The following is an 18,881-nucleotide window of genomic DNA, read 5'->3' as shown; positions in this document are numbered from 1 at the left end:
GGGTAGATTCTTCATAGGGGCTCAGGAGAAGCTGGGGGATGGGCTGAGAATTTCCACCCAGGGATTGTCGGTTTTCCTCTTCAGGGAGAGCCTGGACCTCCAGGTACTGGTGCTGAGGGACCCCAGGTGAGTATCTCATCCCACCTTTGCCTTCCAGCTCTCTTCTAACACGCCATAGCTGCCTGTTCCCCCATCCCGGGCTTTGCCTGTCTAGGGGTCACAGCAGTCTTGGCCCGATGTTACCCTGTACAGGATTTGAGACAGGGTCTCTCTCTACATAGCTCTAGCTGTTCTAGAACTCACTATGTAGGTCAGACTGGCTTTGAACTCACAGAGATCTACCTGCCTCTGCCTCCTGAATACTGGAATTAAGGCATGTGCCACCCACAATGCCCTGCCAGAATTTGGCTTCGTTTCCCCCAACCCATTACTCTAATCCTTGAGTTGGGGCTGGCAGACACCCTCCAGATCTGCTAGTGACACAGGTCCAAGGGACAGGTGGCTTTCGCTGCTATGCCACACTGTCCATTCTGACTTGCAGGGCGAGCCTGGAGCCCAAGGTTTACCTGGCATTCAGGTAGGTTTCCTATGGCCTGGAGGTGGCTGACAGGGAAGAGGCCATTTTATGGTAAGAGATAACCAACTGGGCTTCCATCTGTAGGGACTTCCGGGACCTCGGGGACCACCTGGCTCAGCTGGAGAAAGAGGTGCCCAGGTGAGCCCCTTCCTCTGTGGTTGTTGGGGCTGCAGGCATGGAGACCTGGGACTAAGTGACAGCAGCAGAGGGTTGTCCAGGATCCGATCATCATCTCGCTTCTGAATGGTCGTGGCTTCAAATCATTCCTCGGCAACCTATTTGTCCTCTCCTCACAGGGACCTCCAGGACCCAAAGGAGCCACAGGACCCATGGGACCTCCTGGTGCTAGTGTCTCCGGGCCTCCGGTAAGAGCCTTTCCTACAAGACTAGAGCTGTGATTGGGCCCTTGACACTGCTGCTCCAGGGAGGGCACAGAGTTGACCCTGCCCATCTCAACAGCCTGGGGTGGGAGGAGACAAGCCTCCTGGGCCATCATCAGGGAAGGAAGACACACCGCAGGAACTGCCTTTAAATGATAAACACCGCCATGTTTCTCTCTCTCTCTCTCTCTCTCTCTCTCTCTCTCGGTGTGTGTATATGTATGTGTGTGCATGTGCCCCACATGAGCTCATGTGCCGTTGGGTGCTGGGAACTGAACTCTGGTCCTCTGGAAGAGCAGCACATGCTCTTCACTGCTGAGTCATCTTCCCAGTCTGTCTCTGTTAGCTTTTTTTTAAAAGATTTATTTTTATTTTATGTGCATTGGTGTTTTATCTGCATGTATATCTGTGCGAGGGTGTCAGATTCCCTGGAACTGGAGTTACAGACAGTTGTGAGCTGCCATGTGGGTGCTGGGAATTTAACCCAGGTCCTCTGGAAGAGCAGCCAGTGCTCTTAGTCACTGAGCCATCTCTTCAACCCCGTCTATTATTTTTAAAGATATATTTTCAATCTTGCTCATTCTAACAGATGTAAGATGGTATCTCAAAGTTGTTTTGATTTGCTTTTCTCTGATAACTAAGAATGTTGCGTATTAAGTGTCTTTCAGCCATTTGAGCTTCCTCTGTTGAGAGTTCTCTGTTTAGATCTGTGCCCCATTTTTTATTTGATTATTTGGTCTTTGATATCTAGTTTCTTGAGTTCTTTGTATATTTTGGAGATCAGTCCTCTGTCTGATGTGGGGTTGGTGAAGATCTTTTCCCATTCTGTAGGCTACTATTTTGTCTTGTTGACTGTTCATTTGCTTTACAGAAGCTTCTCAGTTTCAGGAGGTCCCATTTAGTAATTGTTGCTCTCAGTGTCTGTGCTACTAGAGTTATATTTAGGGAGTGGTCTCCTGTGCCAATGCGTGCAAGGCTACTTCCCACTTTCTCTTCTGTGAGGTTCAGTGTAGTTGGTTTTATGTTGAGGTCTTTTATCCATTTGGACTTGAGTTTTTATTAAAAAAAACAAAAACAAAAAACCTCTGATGACAGCTTACGCTGGACAGGGTGTGGAGTAAGTGGGAACACTCCTCCATTGCTGGTGGGAATGTAAACTTGTACAGCTGCTTTGGAAATCAGTATGGCTGTTTCTCAGAAAATTGAGAATCAATCTACCTGAAAACCCAGCAGTACCACTTTGGGGCATATACCCAAAGGATACTCAATCGTGCCACAAGGACATGTGCTCAACTATGTTCATGGCAGCATTGTTTGTAATAGCCAGAATCTGGAAACAACCTAGATGCCCCTCAACCGAAGAATGGATAAAGAAAATGTGGTACATTTACATAAGGGAATGCTGCACAGCAGTAAAAAGCAGCGACACCTTGAAATCTGCAGGCAGATGGATGGGACTAGAAACAACCATCCTGAGTGAGGCAACCCACACCCAGAAAGACAAATACGACATGTACTTACTCATAAGTAGATAACGGACATAAAGCAAAGGACAGCCAGCCTACAGGCCACAACCCTAGAGAACCAAGGTAACAAAGAGGACCCTAAAAGACATACATGGACCTACCTAGGAAGGGGAAAAAAGACAAGATCTCTTGAGAAAATGGGAACATGAAGGGCAGTGGGGAGGGTGGAAGGGGAGAGGGGAGGAGGGAAGAGGAGTGGGGGAAATGTATAGCACATTCCTATCCAAACAATTAAAAAGAGAAAAAGTATATATATATATTTCAAGGACTAGGGAGATGCTCAGTGGGTAAAGTGCTTGCTGCATGAGACCCTGAGTTTGATCCTCCACATCCATGTGGAAAGTCACATGTGGCCAGGCTTGGGGGTACATGCCTTTAATACCGGCGTTCAGAAGGCAGAGACAGCTGGATCTCTTCAAGTTCAAGACTAGCTTGGTCTACTTAGCCTGTTTCAGAACAGCCAGGGCTACGTAGAGAAACCCTGTCTCAAGAACAAGCAACTTGGGAGGTAGAGGCAGGTGGATCTCTGAGTTCAAGGCTAGCATGGTCTACCGAGTGTGTTTCTGGACAGGCAGGGTGACACAGAGAAACCCTGTCTCTAAAAGGCACTCCCACCACCCCTAATAACAACAAACAAAAGTCAGATGTGATCGCATGTAGCCGTAACCCCAGCAGTGTAAGCCGAGGGGTCACTGGCCAGTCAGTGTAGACTAACTGGAAAGCCCCAGGTACCCATGAGAGACCATGTCCTAAAAACAAACAAACACAACTAAGGTAGATAGTTCCTGAAGAACGACAGCCTGAATTGACTTCTGACCACTTCACATGCAAGCACGCATACACGTGTATATACACAGACACACAGACACACACACACACACGAAGTCTTTTCCTTTAAAACTTCAAATGTTTTATGTATATGAATGTTCTGTTTGCATGTGTAAGCCTGGTGCCTGCGGAGGTCAGAAGAGGGCACCAGATCCCCCGGGGTCTGGAGTTGCAGATGGTTGTGAGCCACCACGTAGGTGCTGCACCTCTAACCGGCATGCTTTGCACAAGCAATAAGTGCTTTTAACTGCTGAGCCAGCTCTCCAGCCCAGTGTTTCGCTTTTTCAAATCAGATTATAGCTAACTGTCCATATTTACACAGCACATTCACGCAGGGTATTCTGAACAAATCAGGGTGATTAGCATTTCATCTTCTGATCGTTTCTTTGTGTCCAGAACCCTCAGCCACTCTGCTGTTTGTAAACCGGGGTCACCTTCCTGTTCTGTAGAGGACTAGAAATTGTTTATCCAAACTAATAGGAATTTGGTTGCCATTATCCAGCCCCCTTGGTTTTTCCCTCCCCTCAATCACTAGCTCGCTCCCCTGTTTGGAGATCTACATTTTTAGCTTCTGAAGGGAGAGGAACACGGTCATCCCCATTTTTGGAGCAGTGGCCTGCTGAGGCCTTGTGCTCAGTCAGCTCTGGACATGCAGAAATGAGCTTTCTCCTCCAGACAATCCTGTAGAGGCCGGGCAGTGGTGGCTCAAGCCTTCAATCCCAGCACTTGGGAGGCAAAGGCAGGTGGATCTCTGTGAGTTCGAGGCCAGCCTGGTCTACAAATACAAAGCAAGTTCCAGGATAGCCAGGACTACACAGAGAAACCCTGTCTTAAAACACAGCCCTGTAGAGGAAGTGCTATGATTATTATTGGTGTGTTTTAGACGCAAGGTCTAACACTCTAAGCCAGACTTAACCTGGAACTTGGCTGTGTAGCCCGGGTTTGTACTGAAAATTTGGCATGCCTCCTTTCTCAGCTTCCTAAGTGTTGGGATTGCAGGTATGAGCCACCAAAATGGGCTGTTGTCATTTTCCAGTTCCATACAAGGCGAGCAAAGACCAGAGAGTAGGGGGTGGAGCTGGGAACTTGAAGTTTACCCCTTATCCCAGCCCTGGAGCCCCTGGGCACCATCCACTGAGCATCTGTGGGGAAAGAAAGGTTCGATTCTGTGCTGCCCAAGACAATGACTCCCACACTTAAAAGACCTGTCTATTGAGCAAATTGCATAGATTAAGTAATAATAAGTGCATTTTCTCATTTTAGTCATCAAAGACCTGCCTAATAGTCAGCTTCTACTCCGTGTGAACCCACTAGAATTTTACAAGATGATAATTTTAGCCTGAATCAAAGAAATGCCACCTTTCAGCCAGCCTCTGCCATGCTGGGCTGTGGGCAAATGTATAATTTTTCTTGAGCTTTCGGTAATGTTGAAAATAGCCCAGTGAGCCTTATCCTTTCCCTGTCTTTTGTAGATCCCTAGAGAAATTGTTGTTTGAGTTCGGAGAACATTGATAAATTCTTTCTGGTGGTGTGCCAAAGCTTAGAGGGACAGGGGTTTGCCCGAGCCCATATGGCTTTGCCCAGCAGACCTAGACAGTCGGAATCCCTGCCTGTCTCAAAGCAGGGTAAAGGTGGAGATGGAGACTTGTCCCAGGACAGCTTTGAACCCTGGTTCCAAAGGTGGGGCATCCCCAGGAAGGCAGTCATGGGGATGTCTGCTATGCTCAGCACATCTGATATACTCCTTGTCAGAAGCACTGACAGACCTCTCCTGTCCCCAATCCCACGGGGGTGGGGGGTGGCTTCCAGGTGTGCCGCACACTACCTGGCTGTGTGTTACACTCACTACTTGTGAGACTTTATGTAAGTGATAGTGTCTCAGAGTTGATATAACAAGGTCTGAAATTCCATTCTCTCAGCTCAGTCCACAGAGAAACTTAAACAGCGAGGATGTGTGCAAAAAGAAAAAGAAGGAAGGAGGGGCCTTTGGGCCCACAGAACCCCAGCCAGGCTTGTGTGCTTGATCCTGTGGCTCTGAAATCTCCTCAAGCCTCAGTTTCCTCGTTTGCAAAGCAGAACCCTTTCCTGCAAGAGGCAGGAGGGGAGGCCTTGTTCACTCTTCTCCGATGGGTGCTGGGTGCAGTACCCAATGCTGGGAGCCACACCCTCTCTTTTCCTCCTTCCTGCCTTCTCCTTGCACGCTGGCCACAATCTCCCCTCTGGAACAGGGGTACCAGGGGGCCTGGCACTGCTTCCATTTGTGCTGCTGTTCTCCTTAGCCAAATGACTGGCTGCCATCCAACCTTACCTACAAACTCTGCCCCTTTCCCTTCAGGGCCAAGATGGGCAGAAAGGACAGACTGGACTTCCAGGAGCCCAAGGGACACCAGTGAGTATGGTGGCCAAGGCAGCAGGATTCTGTGGCTGGACCTGCCTCCCCCTCGTACCTACTCACTTCCTGGTGTTTTATCTCTGCAGGGTGAAAAGGGATCTCGAGGAGAGAAGGTAAGTCTCCAGGGCCTGGGGCCACCGCTCATTGGGACTGGGCTCCTAGAGTCCCATTCCTCCTAACAGCTGCTCAGACTGGAGGATGGGGCAGGTCACCTTACTGTTCACAGGCTTCCTGGTTCCAAGAGCTGTGGGTACCACACTCACTTCATGCAGGGGATGATAGATAGCTCAGAATCCAGCCTTGATCTCAGGGGACCAGAGAACTCCAGGGCCCCTTTAGTGGACAGCTGCACTTCCACATGGAAACTGGGTCAAAGGATGAGGCAAGAAGAGAGGAAGGCAGAGGGATGAGGGACTAGAATAAAAGCAGAACCAGGCAGAGCCTTGGGGAGTGGGGCTGCTCAAGATGAAGCCATGACTGCTATAGCGAGATTATGCGGGTGCATAGCGAGAGAGCTGATGGGGACCCCGAGAAGGACAGGACTGGATTATTCTCCTGGTTCTCAGTTGATGGTGACTGAACTAAATGGCCACTACACACTGCATATAGCCCATCCCCTAGTGGATGAGGAGGCTGAGGCCTGTGGGTTGCCTGAAGTCATGACGGAGGAAGCTGATCCGGACCTTTCCAGCTCTAAAGCCCATGCCACCTCCCAGATGAGGTTTCCAGAGGACCCTCTGTCTTTGCCACTTCAAACCAAGGCTCTTGTCCTTCCAGGGTGAACCAGGAGAGTGCTCCTGTACTTCTCGGGGAGAGGCCATCTTCTCTGGCATGCCGGTGAGTGGGCAGAGCTGCTTTCCCACCTTCTCCCACTGGGGGAGAAGTCTGGATCCTCGCCTCACCTGGTGCCAGCGGGCGAGAGCCCTTGCCAGGCTTCGTGTTCCAGCCAGCCCCCTTCCCGTGCAGCTCTGCGCTTGGTGTAGGCGTTGTCTGTAACCTCTCCCCTTCTTTTGCGACCCCCACTCCCACCCAGGGTGCTCCGGGACTGTGGATGGGCAGCTCCTCGCAGCCGGGCCCGCAGGTGTGTGTGGCTTGTCTCCTTTGTCTTGCCTCCTGTCGCGGCTTTCCCGCCCTGACACTACTGCCATCCCCTGTGGCAGGGAGCTCTCTTCCCCCTCTGATTTTGTCTTCTCTCCCACAGGGTCCCCCAGGTGTCCCTGGACCACCAGGTCCCCCTGGAATGCCTGGACTGCAGGTAAAAGGGTGAAGAGAGAGTCTGAGATTTAGGGGTCAGGGCCCAAGCAGTCGTGGGACCTCCTCCATCTTGGCCCTGAGTACTGTTTCTCTACTTACACATCTGTCATGGGTTCTCTTTGCTCTTGCCTCCTGGCATGGCATGGCCGGCTCGCAGAGCCCTGGGCCAGGCTTGTGGACTCCTAGCCTTATTTTGAGGAATGTCCTGTTGTGTTTTAGCCCAAGCAAGCCCAGGCCTGGCAGGAAGCCAGGCTCTGCTGGTACAGAGTGCACTGTTGGAGCCGCAGTCAGCATTTGTTGGTGTGCCATGCGTTTCTGCCCGTGTGATCTTTTCCAGGCACCATTTTAGATACCGGGATGTGGATCAAACATTAGAATCCCTGCAAGAGAGATGGGTAACAAGCAAGAAATAGAAACTCTAGTATATTAGAGCGTGGTCCATGCAAAGGAGGGAGATAGAGCTGACTATGGGGATGGACAGTGGGAGAACTGGGAAGACCTCTGTGAAACATACTGAGATGCTGGCACTGGACAGAAAGCTCGGACACTTCCATCAAACGCAAAGACTGCCAAATGTGCAGTGTAGGCTCTGGTTCCTGGTGAGCAGACCCCTGGGAGCTGTCCTGAAAGCTGGAGGAAGGGAGGAGAAAGGCTCCACCTGGGAAAGCTCAGAGGCGGCTCTTTAATACCTCACTGTGAGGCCTTGGACACGCTGGCTCACTTCTTGGGGCTTAAGCTGGCCCCAGTGGTTTGACTTAGGGGTTGGGGCTGACATAAGGACCTGGGAGCTGGGAAGGTGGCCTAGTTGGTAAAGTGCTCACTGTGCTCACTGTGAGATCAGAGCCAGACGTGGTGGCCTATGCCTCTAACTCCAGTGCTTGGGGAAGGGGCAGAGGCAGGAGGACCCCGCCAGTCTAACTGGTGAGCTCCAGTTTCAGTGAGAGACCCCGTCTCAGAAATTAAGGTGAGAGCTAGTGAGATGGTTCTGCCAGGAAAGGTGCTCTCATGCAGGCCTGCTGACCTGACTTCCGTCCCCAGATCCCACAAGGTGGAAGGAGAGAATTATTAAATCCTCAGCTGTCCTCTGAGCTCCACAACCTTGCTGTGGCATCTGTGGACTTGTGTATGTGTGCATGAGCGTGTGCACACACATATACACACATTGACTCACACACACACACATCGACTCACACACGTACACATGCACACATAGATTAAGTTAAAAATAAGATGGAGAGGGTCTGAAGAGATGGCTTTGCAGTTAAGAGCACTGGCTGCACTTCCAAAAAAACCCGGGTTCAATTCCCAGCACCCATATAGCAGTTCACAACCGTCTGTAACTCCAGTTCCAGGGGATCGGATCGGACATCCTCACCCAGAGTGTATACAAGCAAAACATCAGTGCACGTTAAATAAATAAATAAATCTTAGAACAACTGAGGAAGACATCCAGTGTTAAGATCTGGCTTTAACATGCACACACACACACACACACACATGTACACATGAACCTACATACACACATGTACATAAACACACATATACAAATAAAAGGTGACATTTGGATCAAAATATAAAGGAAATACAAGTGAATCTGTTGGGGAGAGAACACTCCTAGGGAGGGGCACCCCTGAGGAGGAACACCCCTGGGGAGGAGCATTCTTGAGGAGGAGCACACCTAGAGAGGAGGATCCCTGAGGAGGAGTACCCCTGGGGAAGAGCACCCCTTGGAAGGAGGATCCCTGTGGAGGAGGATCCCTGGGAAGGAGCACCCCTGGGAAGGAGCATCCCTGGGGAGGAGCACCCCTGGGGAGGAGCATCCCTGGGGAAGAGCACCCCTGGGGAGGAGCATCTCTTGGAAGGAGGATCCCTGAGGAGGAGCACCCCTGGGGAGGAGCACCCCTGGGGAGGAGCACTCCTGAGGAGGAGCACCCCTGGGGAGAAGCACCCCTGGGGAGGTACCCTCCTATCAGGGAAGGCAGCAGATACAAAGGCCTAGAGGTGAGAATGTCCGTGATGTCCTTGGAAACAGCGCAGAGGCCAGAGTCAGTAAGGCGAGACTATTAGGAGGAGCTGAGATCCATATCACACTTCGGTTCCCAGCGCCAGGGCAGCCTCAGTCTGAAGCTCGTCTCTGCCATGTGCTCTGGGATACTGGGCAAGTTTCTTAGTCTCGTGGTATCTCCATGCGTTTATCTGTTAAATGTAGATCATTAAAGCACCTGCCTCAGTGGGCTTCTTGTAGGTGTTAAATAAGCTTGCGTGTGCAACGCGTGTGAGATCTTTCCTGGCACACAGTGAGTGCCCTGGGGAGTTAGCTATTGTCACAGCGTTTCCTGCTCTTAGTTTACACTCCTTCTCTCATTCCTTTGAGCCTTATGTCAGCCCCAACCCCTAAGTCACACCACTGGGGCCAGCTTAAGCCCCAGAAGTGAGCCAGCGTGTCCAAGGCCTCACAGTGAAGTATTAAAGAGCCGCCTCTGAGCTTTCCCAGGTGGAGCCTTTCTCCTCCCTTCCTCCAGCTTTCAGGACAGCTCCCAGGGGTCTGCTCACCAGGAACCAGAGCCTACACTGCACATTTGGCAGTCTTTGCGTTTGATGGAAGTATTCGAGCTTTCTGTCCAGTGCCAGCATCCAGCGATCCATCACAGGGGGCATGGAGTTGGCTTGTGGAGGCTGAGTCATTCCAGAGTGACCCATTAACCAGGCAGAGCTAGCGTAGTGCAAACCGTGCCAGGCCACACCAGGGAACAAGGACAGGAAAAAGTGCTGAGTACAATCCCAGGACCCAGAGTCGTTATCTGATGCCTGTGTCCATGACCAACCTGAGGCTGCCGCAAACAGGCACCTGCCCTTCGCCAGGCTTCTCTGTGCCGAAATGGGCTAAGAGGCGGATGACATTTATTTGCCCAAGGCTGTGTCCCAATGCCCACAGATGGCGTTTTATCTGGATCCATTTTCCAGCTGAGGAGCCTGAGGCACAGAGGCTAAGAAATGAACCCAAGATTTTTAGAACTGGAAGGTAGCGGTCAAACTCAGGCTGTATCCCCTACTTCTAGAGGAGAACACACATGTGTAATCCTACCAGGGTAAGAGAGACTCATGCGCTCAGACTTGAGCTAGCACAGCAGCCCTGGAGTGGAGCCATGGGTGAGTTATAGTAACAGGACTGGGGGCATGGCTCAGTTAGTAGTGTGTTTGCCTAGCATGCAAGAAGCCCTGTGGATCCCCAACACCCCGTACACTGGGTGAGGTGGCACATGCTTGCAATCCCAGCCCTTAGGTGGTAGAGGCAGTGGGACCAGAGTTCAAGACCATTCTCAGCTACATAGTGAGTTTGAGGCTAAGTCTGGGCTGCACTAGACCCTGTTTCTAAACAAAAACATTCAAAGCATTTACCCATGTGCCAGGCACTGTTCTAAACCCTGGGGACACAGTGGGTGGTGACCCAGGAGTGGGAGAGCCTGCTCTGGACAGGAAGGAATCACTCAGGGGAAGCTGGCCTGTTCCAGTGCTGGGAGCTGGGTCATGAAGGGAGACTGGGTCTCAGCGCAGGCCCAGGAAATCCTGCACCAGGAGGAGCAGGCTGTGCAGTGATGCGTGCACTCAACATGCATTTAATGTGCACCTCCTCCTTGTGGGGTGCTGGAGATTCAAACTGGAACACCTCCCTTCCTCGGCAGAGTATTTAATATGCAAATGTGCATTGTGAATATGCAAGAAAGCCGGAGACTGGATGACACACTCTGAACAGGAGTACCCCGTCCATCCTACATCTGGGTTCTATGCTGAGTCCCCCACAGCTTCACCTCCTCACGCACACGATGACCGTTTTACAGAGAGGGAAACCGAGACACAGAGCTGGGCTTAGACTCTTCCAGAAGTTACTCATGCTCAGATAGTCGGATTGGCAAGCTTCTGACGTCAGCTCTAGGGATGTTTTTCAAGGGATGAGATGCAATCAGTGGCTAGAGGGTGGGGGCCAGTGGCCCTCACCCAGAGTCTCTTCTCTGTCTTGTTCAATCTGTGACCTTTGGCAAATGTTCTTCTCTGGGTGCCTTTGTTTTTAAGATGGTGGTAAAATGCTTGTTGCCTCTAGGAGACTATGATGATAATTAATGAGAAAATTCAGGAAAATTACTTAGGATAGACCACAGCAGTTACTCTATAGAAGGCCCTCTGCCTGCAGGGCATTGTGACTCTTGCCTCCAATGCCAGCACTTGGGAGGCAGAGGCAGAGGCAGAGGCAGAGGCAGAGGCAGAGGCAGGTGGACCTCTGTGAGTTTGAGGCCAGCCTGGTCTACAAGGGAGTCCCAAGACAGCCAGAACTGTTATACATGTTATACAGAGAAACCATATCTCTAAAATAAAAAAAAAATAATAATAATAAAAAGACCCACGGTCCAACTTCTGACCTGCGAAGCAAGGAAATGCGCTCAGTAGAGCTGCTTTTGAGGACCACCCTTCTGTGCCCCCAGCCCCCAACTGTGTGATGAGACCTTCAATCTAAGAGTGAAGAGAGCTCTCACCCATGCAGGAGGGGGTGACAGGTGGCAGCACTGTGAGCTGGGAACAAGGAAACAAGGAAAGCGCAAGCCTGAGAGAGGGGTCTGATCTCTCCTGTCTCTTTTCTGCTTCAGGGCTTGCCAGGACACAACGGTTTGCCAGGACAGCCTGGGCTCACTGCTGAGCTGGTGGGTATCAGCCAGGACACACTGGCCATCGTCATTCCTGTCCTTCTGGGGGCTGAACTGGCCATGCAACCCCTTTAGCTCTGGTGGGGGATCCTCCTTGGCTCTGATCTTAAGGCTGGATGCTCATCTAGGCTGTATAAGCCTCCCCTCCCCAACCAGCTAGAACCAAATCTGTCTCTTGCAGGGATCCTTACCCATCGAACAGCGCCTCCTTGAGGTAAGAGGGCACCGGGAGGCACTGGCACTGGCAGGTGTCGCCAAAGGGGATTCTCACAGCAGGTGTTCAGTTGCCTGCCGGCTAACAGATAGCAGCAGATTGAACCTGCTGGTTCCCCGGGGAACCTTCCTGGTGGGGAAGGGCGTACTAAGCATCTGCTTGAAAGGGTCTGGCTGGGCGCTGGCTTGTAACAACCCTCTAGGCAACATTTGCTGAATGCACGCTTAAAGGAATGCTGGGAAGGTCCCCACCTGGTATGTGCCTGGTGACAGAACCGAGCCTGACATCAGCTCGCGTCCGGCTGGCAAAGAAGCGCCATCCCTTCTCTGGGTCATGCCAAGGCAGGGGGTGACAACGCAGTGGCAGGGGACCAGGTGGGTCAGGTTGGAGACAGGCCTGGTGGATGTCAGCTTGAAAAGACTTCAGTAGGAGGAGCAGTTGTGGAGGGGGTGGGCCTGCGGTTCTACCGAAGGGCTGTGGCCTCATCTGACTGACCAAGCTCTTGGGGGGAGGGGGGGGATCCTCTGGAAACCAAGGTCCCTATGCCACCCTTTTCCTTGCTTAGTCACCTCCTGAAGTGACAGTCCAGGCAGGTCATTTCTGCAGGCTGACTTCGAGCTCCTGAACCTCTCTCTAGGAGCTGGCATCCTCAGGGCTCCTTTCCCCATCTCTCCTCCTTCAGCCACTCTCTCTTTGGCTCTGGCTAGTCAGTGCTGTGGACATTATGCCACTGCAGAGAGCTTCGGTCAGGGCACGGTATGAGAGCTGCCTGCCCTGCCCCGTCTTTGAACCACAGATGTTTCCAGAAGCAGCTGGTGGAGGTGGTTGAGTTAACCAGGCAGCAGCCATGAGTCAGATCACAGTGAGGCTGTGGCAGTGAGACCCCCAGCTCTCCTAGTCTTGGTGGAGCCTGCGTCCCCTCAGTCCTGCCCTCCAGGCCGTGATGGTGTGAAGTCCTTCTGATGGTTCACAAGGTGGCTTTGTAATCAAGTGTCCCACAAAAGGTTCCACCCAGGAACTGAATCAGCCTGTAACAGAGGTCAAATGGCAGCCAGGGGGGCTGCTGGGAGGCCCGGCAGTCACCACGTCCACCTGACTCCACACTGACAGGCAGTGACCAATCCAGGTTTACCTGGACAAATCACACCACCCCTCTTGAATAGTAGCTTCCTCCACAATGCTCAGAACGTAATCGACCTCACTGTGCCCTGGGGACCAAATGCGATACGTGCCAAGGCCATTACAGTCTGTGGCCTCGTGGGTGCTGAGGAAATGATGGCCATTATCTTTGGGTGTCTCTGTGAATGGTGAAGGTGAGCATGAGGCTTCTGTCTGGGTCCCAGCTACCACGCCTGGTGACAGGGAGACTCCAGGCTCCTAAGGCCCCTGGAACGAGAGCCCTAGTTTCGCTAGTTTGGATGGAGAGGACCCACAGCTTCCACAAGTCACAGAGTCTGTGACCAAGAAGGTCAAAGCCCGAGTCAAAAGAAGCCTTTTTCGTTAGAACAGTTCAGACCCAGGGACCTGTGGAGCCGGTGACAGTTGGTGAGCTTCAGGCCCGCCCTGGAAGTGTCCACGAAGGACCTGCTCCTCTGGCAGCCCTTTCCTGGCATCCCCAGGCAGAGGTGCTGGCACTGGGAACCAGGCTTTTCATCCTGGATCCTTGGGGCTTGTCCTCGCCACGGGTGCAGGTTGCAGGAACAGCCGGGACAGATGGTCCCTCTGCGGGTCCCTCCGCCTCCTCCCACACAGCCTGTCTGGAAAGCACTCTGGCTTGGCCCTACCTGAGCCTCTTCCTGGAGGAAACTCAGAGCCAGTTGCTGGGATTGGGTCCCCTGAGGACAGAGCAAAGCTGCTGCAGGGATGTGGCTGGGGAGGGAGGGTGTGAGGGTGGAGGACTGCTGGGCAGGGTGCCCGGGTCCTGGATTCTGAGAGGGCATTCCCCAGTAGACTCTTCCTGTGCATCTCGACCCAGTCCCTCTGTCCTTCCCCTTTGTCCCATCAGAGCATCTGTGGAAACTGTGCCCAGGCCCAGACGGCCCATCCGGCCTTCCTCCTGGAGAAGGGAGAAAAGGGAGACCAGGGCATCCCTGGTGTGCCAGGCTTTGACAACTGTGCCAGGGTAGGAACTGGGCAGAGGCGGGCTGGTACGGTAGGTTTCCCTGGTGTAGGAGGGCTCCCTGGTGCTGGTCCTGATGTCTCCATCTGGCAGAGACTGGGCCGGGGTAGCTGGCAGTCCTGGTGTGGTGTCATGTACCTACCAGAGGCCTCCTGACCAACCTTACCTAACAGAGCCTCTCTTGTCTACCACAGTGCTTTATGGGAAGGGAGCGCCCCAGAGCAGAGGAGGCCAGGGTGAGCAAGTCCTTGCCTTCTCTTTGTCCATCCCTCTTGCCATTTTTTCCTCCCTCCCTCCCTCTTCTCCTTCCTCCCTCCTTCCCTCCCTCCCTCCTACTCACTTCTGCTTTTATCTCTTCCCCCCACCCCAGGGAGACAACAGTGAGGGAGAACCCGGCTGTCCTGGGAACCCCGGCCTGCCTGGTCCTCCAGGGCTTCCAGGTCAAAGAGGAGAAGAGGTAAGACCAAGGCCCAGGCCCTCATCCAGGTAGGGCCTCGAAGACATAGGGTCCACATCTGCCTTGAGCACTCTCCTCCTCTGGGTTTCCCATGGCCTGGAGCCACTCACCACTCAGCCTCCTCAGCTTCCTGGCACCCAAGCAGGTTGGCTCCTAGCTGTTTCCTCTCCTGGTACCCCTCTTCTTCAGGCCTATTTTCCCCTCAGCAATCAGGTCACATCGTTCCTTCTCAGTGAGGCCTTCCTAAATCACCCATTCTAAACCACAATAACTCCTCAAGCTCCCCCCACACACACCCCCTCCTTGAGCTATACACACACACACACACACACACACACACACACACACCCTCCCCAAGCTACGCACACACACCCTCCCCAAGCTCTTTTGCCTTCGTTAGACTCACACCATCCAACATTCTGGGCATCTACTTCCTTCTAGAACATTCCACAGGTATGGACTTGCGCAGCAGCTGTGTGCCAGCTGTGTTCTGTTTGTTACTGTTCACCTTGCCTCTAGGACATAAGCACTTCATAGTGGAGATTTTAATGTTTTGTTTATGGCTATGTTCCCAGCCCCTGGGCCTGTGCCCGGCACATAATAGCTGCTCAATAAATGTCTGTTGGATGACTGAATGAACTGAATGAAAGGCCATTTTAACATCAGCTAAATGGCTCTGCTCTGACATCAGACAGCCCTCTTAGGGCTGCAGCAGGGGGCTGGAGGCAGGTACCATAACACGGGTTTCTACAAGGCCTCAGGTTCTCCATCTTGTTCCTTTGGTTTCTTCTGCAGGGACCACCTGGCATGAGAGGCTCCCCAGGTCCTCCAGGCCCTATTGTAAGTATCTCAGATATTCTGGTCTGTTTGAACCGATCTCAGAAAGTCCTAACCCACATGCCATTCTGCTGCCTTGTCCCCAAGAAGCCAGGCGAGACACCGACTATGCTTATCTTTCCCTCGGGAGAACATCTTTTGGGACAGTGGTCTCTGGCCAGGAATGCCCTGCTCTGCCCCCACTGCCTGTGAATCCACTTAGGGAAGGCCCTCAGGGGCACGTGTCTGGGCCCCTCCTCTTCCCTGCAGGATTTAGTAGCACGGCCCCACAGACAGCAAGGTGTATGGTTGCCCAGTCAGATCTCGCCACTCACCTTAACACGGTCCCTACAAGGGCCCTCCATCATTCTGTGGAGCCATCTCTAGGGAAGTCTACAAAGCCCAGGCCAGGGGTCTCCACCCAGAATCCTCAGGGATGTTGGCGAAGCAGGAAAGACGTGACTTGACAAACGGGAAGTGCTGGCAGTGTGTTCTTTGTCAAAAACAAAATGGCTGGTGGAGGCCTTGGAACTATTCTCCTGAGGGATGTTGGTGATCAGGAGAGGGGGGCAGGACCGAAAGGAACGGGCTTTTTACTCCACTGACGGCAGACTGGGAGCGCCCTGGCAAGGGTTTTCAGACTAGGGAGGCTGCTGGTATCTGCGGGTGGAGGAGCCCATCGAGGGGCACGGTTGCCATCTTCTGATAAGACCTCTTTCCAGCAACCTTGAAAAACTCCCAGGACCACCTCCCCACAAAGCTCCCAACTGCGGACGGTACCTCCAGGTTCCCCCAGGGTGATTGTTCTTGTGAGATGTGACCACGTGCCTGTTTCTCCCACCAGGGCCCCCCAGGTTTTCCTGGTACTGTTGGCTCCCCCGGACTGCCTGTAAGAACCTAGTGCCACTCTGCCTCCCCTTCCTGCCAGCCAGGTCTCTGTGGCTTTGCTTGTCTCGCCCTCCCGTGGTGCCCTCTCCTCTCCCCCTCCATGTTCTGGTGTTCTGTTCGTTGTTTGTCCCATGCAGGCATGGTAGCTAACGACACAGGTTCCCTTAAGTCCTGAAGGCTTGGAGACCATCCCAGTCTTGACTTTCTTCAAGCGAGCGCCCTCAGCCTCTCCTCCAGGGTTCCTCTTCCCATCTTCACACCTTCACCGCCCTCTTTCTCTTTCCTCCAAGCCCACATGTCATTCCCTTGTGTCCCCCAGGTCTCTCTTACCTTCATGCTGGAAGCTGGGGCCTCTATGAAAGAGCCCCTGTATCTCTTTCGTCTCACTCTTGCCTCCTGCTTCCCACCACTGCCGTGTGGACTGAAGATTTGCTGAAAGTAGTTCTTGGGACCCTGCCAGGCACCTGGCTCTGTGCCCGGCAGAGATGCCAAGGCTTTAGGACTTCACACTGCAGGCTGGCACAGGTTGGCTGCCCTGTTGCCTGGTAGGACTGTCCAGAGGCACCCTGGGGATTTACAGGCAGCCCTGCGTGCACCCTTCCCCGCGGCTAGAGGAAACCCATGCCCTCCTCTTCTTTCTCTTCCCTGGCTCTAGGCCCAGTATGCTTCAAGGCTGGGCATGTGATACCAGTCAGTTGGGTTTCTGGTGTTAGGGCCCTGCCCCTCTGTGCCCACGGTCTTGGGCTGATCCTTCTGCCAGGTGTCGTTAATTGCTCTGCTTGTCGTCGTTGTTGTCACAGGTGTGTTTAAATCACAACCCCCCACCCCATCCTCAGTGTTGCTCTCTCCTGGGTCATGGAAGCTAAACCTCTTGTTTGTTGGATTCGTGTTCCCGGGGCTGGCTCCTGCTGTCCCAGGCCTGGTGGTGGAGGCTCATGGACGAGGGCCTCTCCTTGTCGTAGTTCCATCTGTCCCCATGTCTTCATCCCTGGCCGGGCCATGTCTGTTTCTGCTTGCTTGGGTGAAGGGGCCATCTGTCTGTCTAGCCATCTGTCTTGTGTCATGGAAAGGTTTGGGTGCCATTTCTAGCGGGCACAAGGGATAAGGGGGCAGAAGAGATATTTTTGATGGTGATCTGAAGCTGTGGCGATCGGGGTGAGGAATGGTGGGCTTTGATTGCCACTGACATCCCTCTCCATGTTACGAGTGATATGGGATTGCTCTGGGGAGAGCCCTCTTGTGCCTGTCCCTGGCATCACTAAAGAAGGTGATTTGGGGCTCGGGTGGGAACTGGGACAGGTAAGTGCTGGGGATTTGGTGACACTTTGTGGGAGCATCTTCCCTGACAGCCTCCCCCCAGAAGGAGCACAGATCTCCTAAGGTGCATCCCAGACAGCCTCCACAGTAGGGTAGGGCAGTGACAGTCACAGGGATGGAGCCCTGTCAGGGCTCACTTGAAGGGGTGTCTCTGCTGCTGCCTGTCTGGAAGCTGCACTCCTGAAAGTGGATTTACACATTCGCCCTTCCAGAACACACCCATGACAGTCCCTTTACCAGGGACACTGGGCTGCTGCTCGTGACCTTTGTCCAGAGTGCAAAGAGGCAGGCATGGGGCAGGAAGAGTCTGGCTCTAGGTAGGATTATCTTCCTCTGCCGTTTCTCATGGTTTCTCTCTCTAAGGGCCTGCAAGGAGAGCGAGGCCTCACAGGCCTGACTGGAGACAAGGGAGAGCCGGTAAGAAAGGGGCCCAGGAGTCCTGCAGCTATGGCTGAGGGGTGGCCACTGAGTGGGAGATGGGGAGAGGCTTTCTTCTGAACTCCTCAGTCACGAAGCCCTGATGCAGAAGGGCTGGGAGCTTCAAAAGAAAGGGCTTCACACCCCTCAGATGGATGGAGCTGGGTGTCCGTGTAGCTCCTACACCCTGGGAGCTGTGTGTGTTCCGGCTCTTAGCTACCATTGTGGGGGTGGGGGTTCCTCTCCTTCCCTCATCCTCCACACTTGTGTGCCTGCCTGCTCCTCTCCACCTCATTCTGGGCCTCCTTTCCCGCTCTGCTCCCAGGGTTCTGGGGCTGGTCACCTGGGCTTGGGAAATGGCCCAGAATAGTAACTATACCTGGGGTGTGGGTGGTTTGGGTGGCGGATGGGCACCTGCTGGATAGCAGATCCAGGGTTTTCGGTTTGGGTTTCTCACATAGGGAGAGGTAACAGAAAGGTTGAGGGCTGATCCATCACCATACCTGCCTTGCTTTGCAGGGTCCTCCAGGACAACCTGGCTACCCAGGTGCCATGGGACCCCCAGGATTGCCTGTGAGTAAGAGGACTCTGACTCTGGGGGTACTGGGGGTACAGTCCAATGGTGAGAACAGGGCCAGAAAGGGCGTCCCTCAACCGTGTTCCCCTTTTCCCAACATTCAGTCTCTACCATGCCATCCATGTATGACCCCCCCATTCCACTTTGGTTCCCCTGGTGATGTGGCTTGCCCCCACCATTTGCAATGGAGGGAAGGAAGGGGACACTCTCAGAACCCCCATGTGTCCCAGACTCAGAAGGAACTGAGATGTGCCGCCCAAAGGGTTTTGAGAGAGTGAGGAAGACACCCGAGAGATGCTGCTCCTTGCAAAGGCGCCCCCAGGCCTCTCCAGTGTGGGCCACAGTGGCCGCTGGGTGTCCGCACTGGCTACTGTTTCCCCCCTCTAGTCCCCTACTTTGGTCCCCTTGGCCTTCAAGTGTCA

At 53.3% G+C, this 18,881-nt stretch overlaps 1 protein-coding gene across 3 annotated transcripts in view; it reads left to right on the top strand.

Moving 5' to 3' along the window:
* Positions 1-18,881, top strand: part of Col16a1 (collagen type XVI alpha 1 chain) — a 52,871-nt gene that overhangs the window by 19,093 nt on the left and 14,897 nt on the right. For 2 of the 3 annotated variants that reach the window (XM_041651775.1, XM_041651776.1), the window contains exons 35-52: positions 85-126; positions 542-577; positions 662-715; positions 874-942; positions 5,647-5,700; positions 5,790-5,816; positions 6,481-6,540; positions 6,737-6,784; positions 6,905-6,958; positions 11,598-11,651; positions 11,836-11,868; positions 13,874-13,990; positions 14,182-14,223; positions 14,358-14,444; positions 15,240-15,284; positions 16,105-16,149; positions 17,829-17,882; positions 18,402-18,455. In XM_041651775.1, the coding sequence (XP_041507709.1) occupies positions 85-126; positions 542-577; positions 662-715; positions 874-942; positions 5,647-5,700; positions 5,790-5,816; positions 6,481-6,540; positions 6,737-6,784; positions 6,905-6,958; positions 11,598-11,651; positions 11,836-11,868; positions 13,874-13,990; positions 14,182-14,223; positions 14,358-14,444; positions 15,240-15,284; positions 16,105-16,149; positions 17,829-17,882; positions 18,402-18,455 (975 nt within the window). The remainder of the gene's footprint in view (positions 1-84; positions 127-541; positions 578-661; positions 716-873; positions 943-5,646; positions 5,701-5,789; positions 5,817-6,480; positions 6,541-6,736; positions 6,785-6,904; positions 6,959-11,597; positions 11,652-11,835; positions 11,869-13,873; positions 13,991-14,181; positions 14,224-14,357; positions 14,445-15,239; positions 15,285-16,104; positions 16,150-17,828; positions 17,883-18,401; positions 18,456-18,881) is intronic. The other variant, XM_041651777.1, reaches the window with a different exon arrangement.

Source organism: Microtus oregoni, unplaced genomic scaffold (genome assembly GCF_018167655.1).
Source record: "Microtus oregoni isolate MIOR12 unplaced genomic scaffold, Mior012 000005F_ref0000423, whole genome shotgun sequence".
Classification (NCBI taxonomy): domain Eukaryota; kingdom Metazoa; phylum Chordata; class Mammalia; order Rodentia; family Cricetidae; genus Microtus; species Microtus oregoni.
Note: the sequence above shows the minus strand (reverse complement) of the source record. Positions and strands in the feature narration are given on the sequence as shown.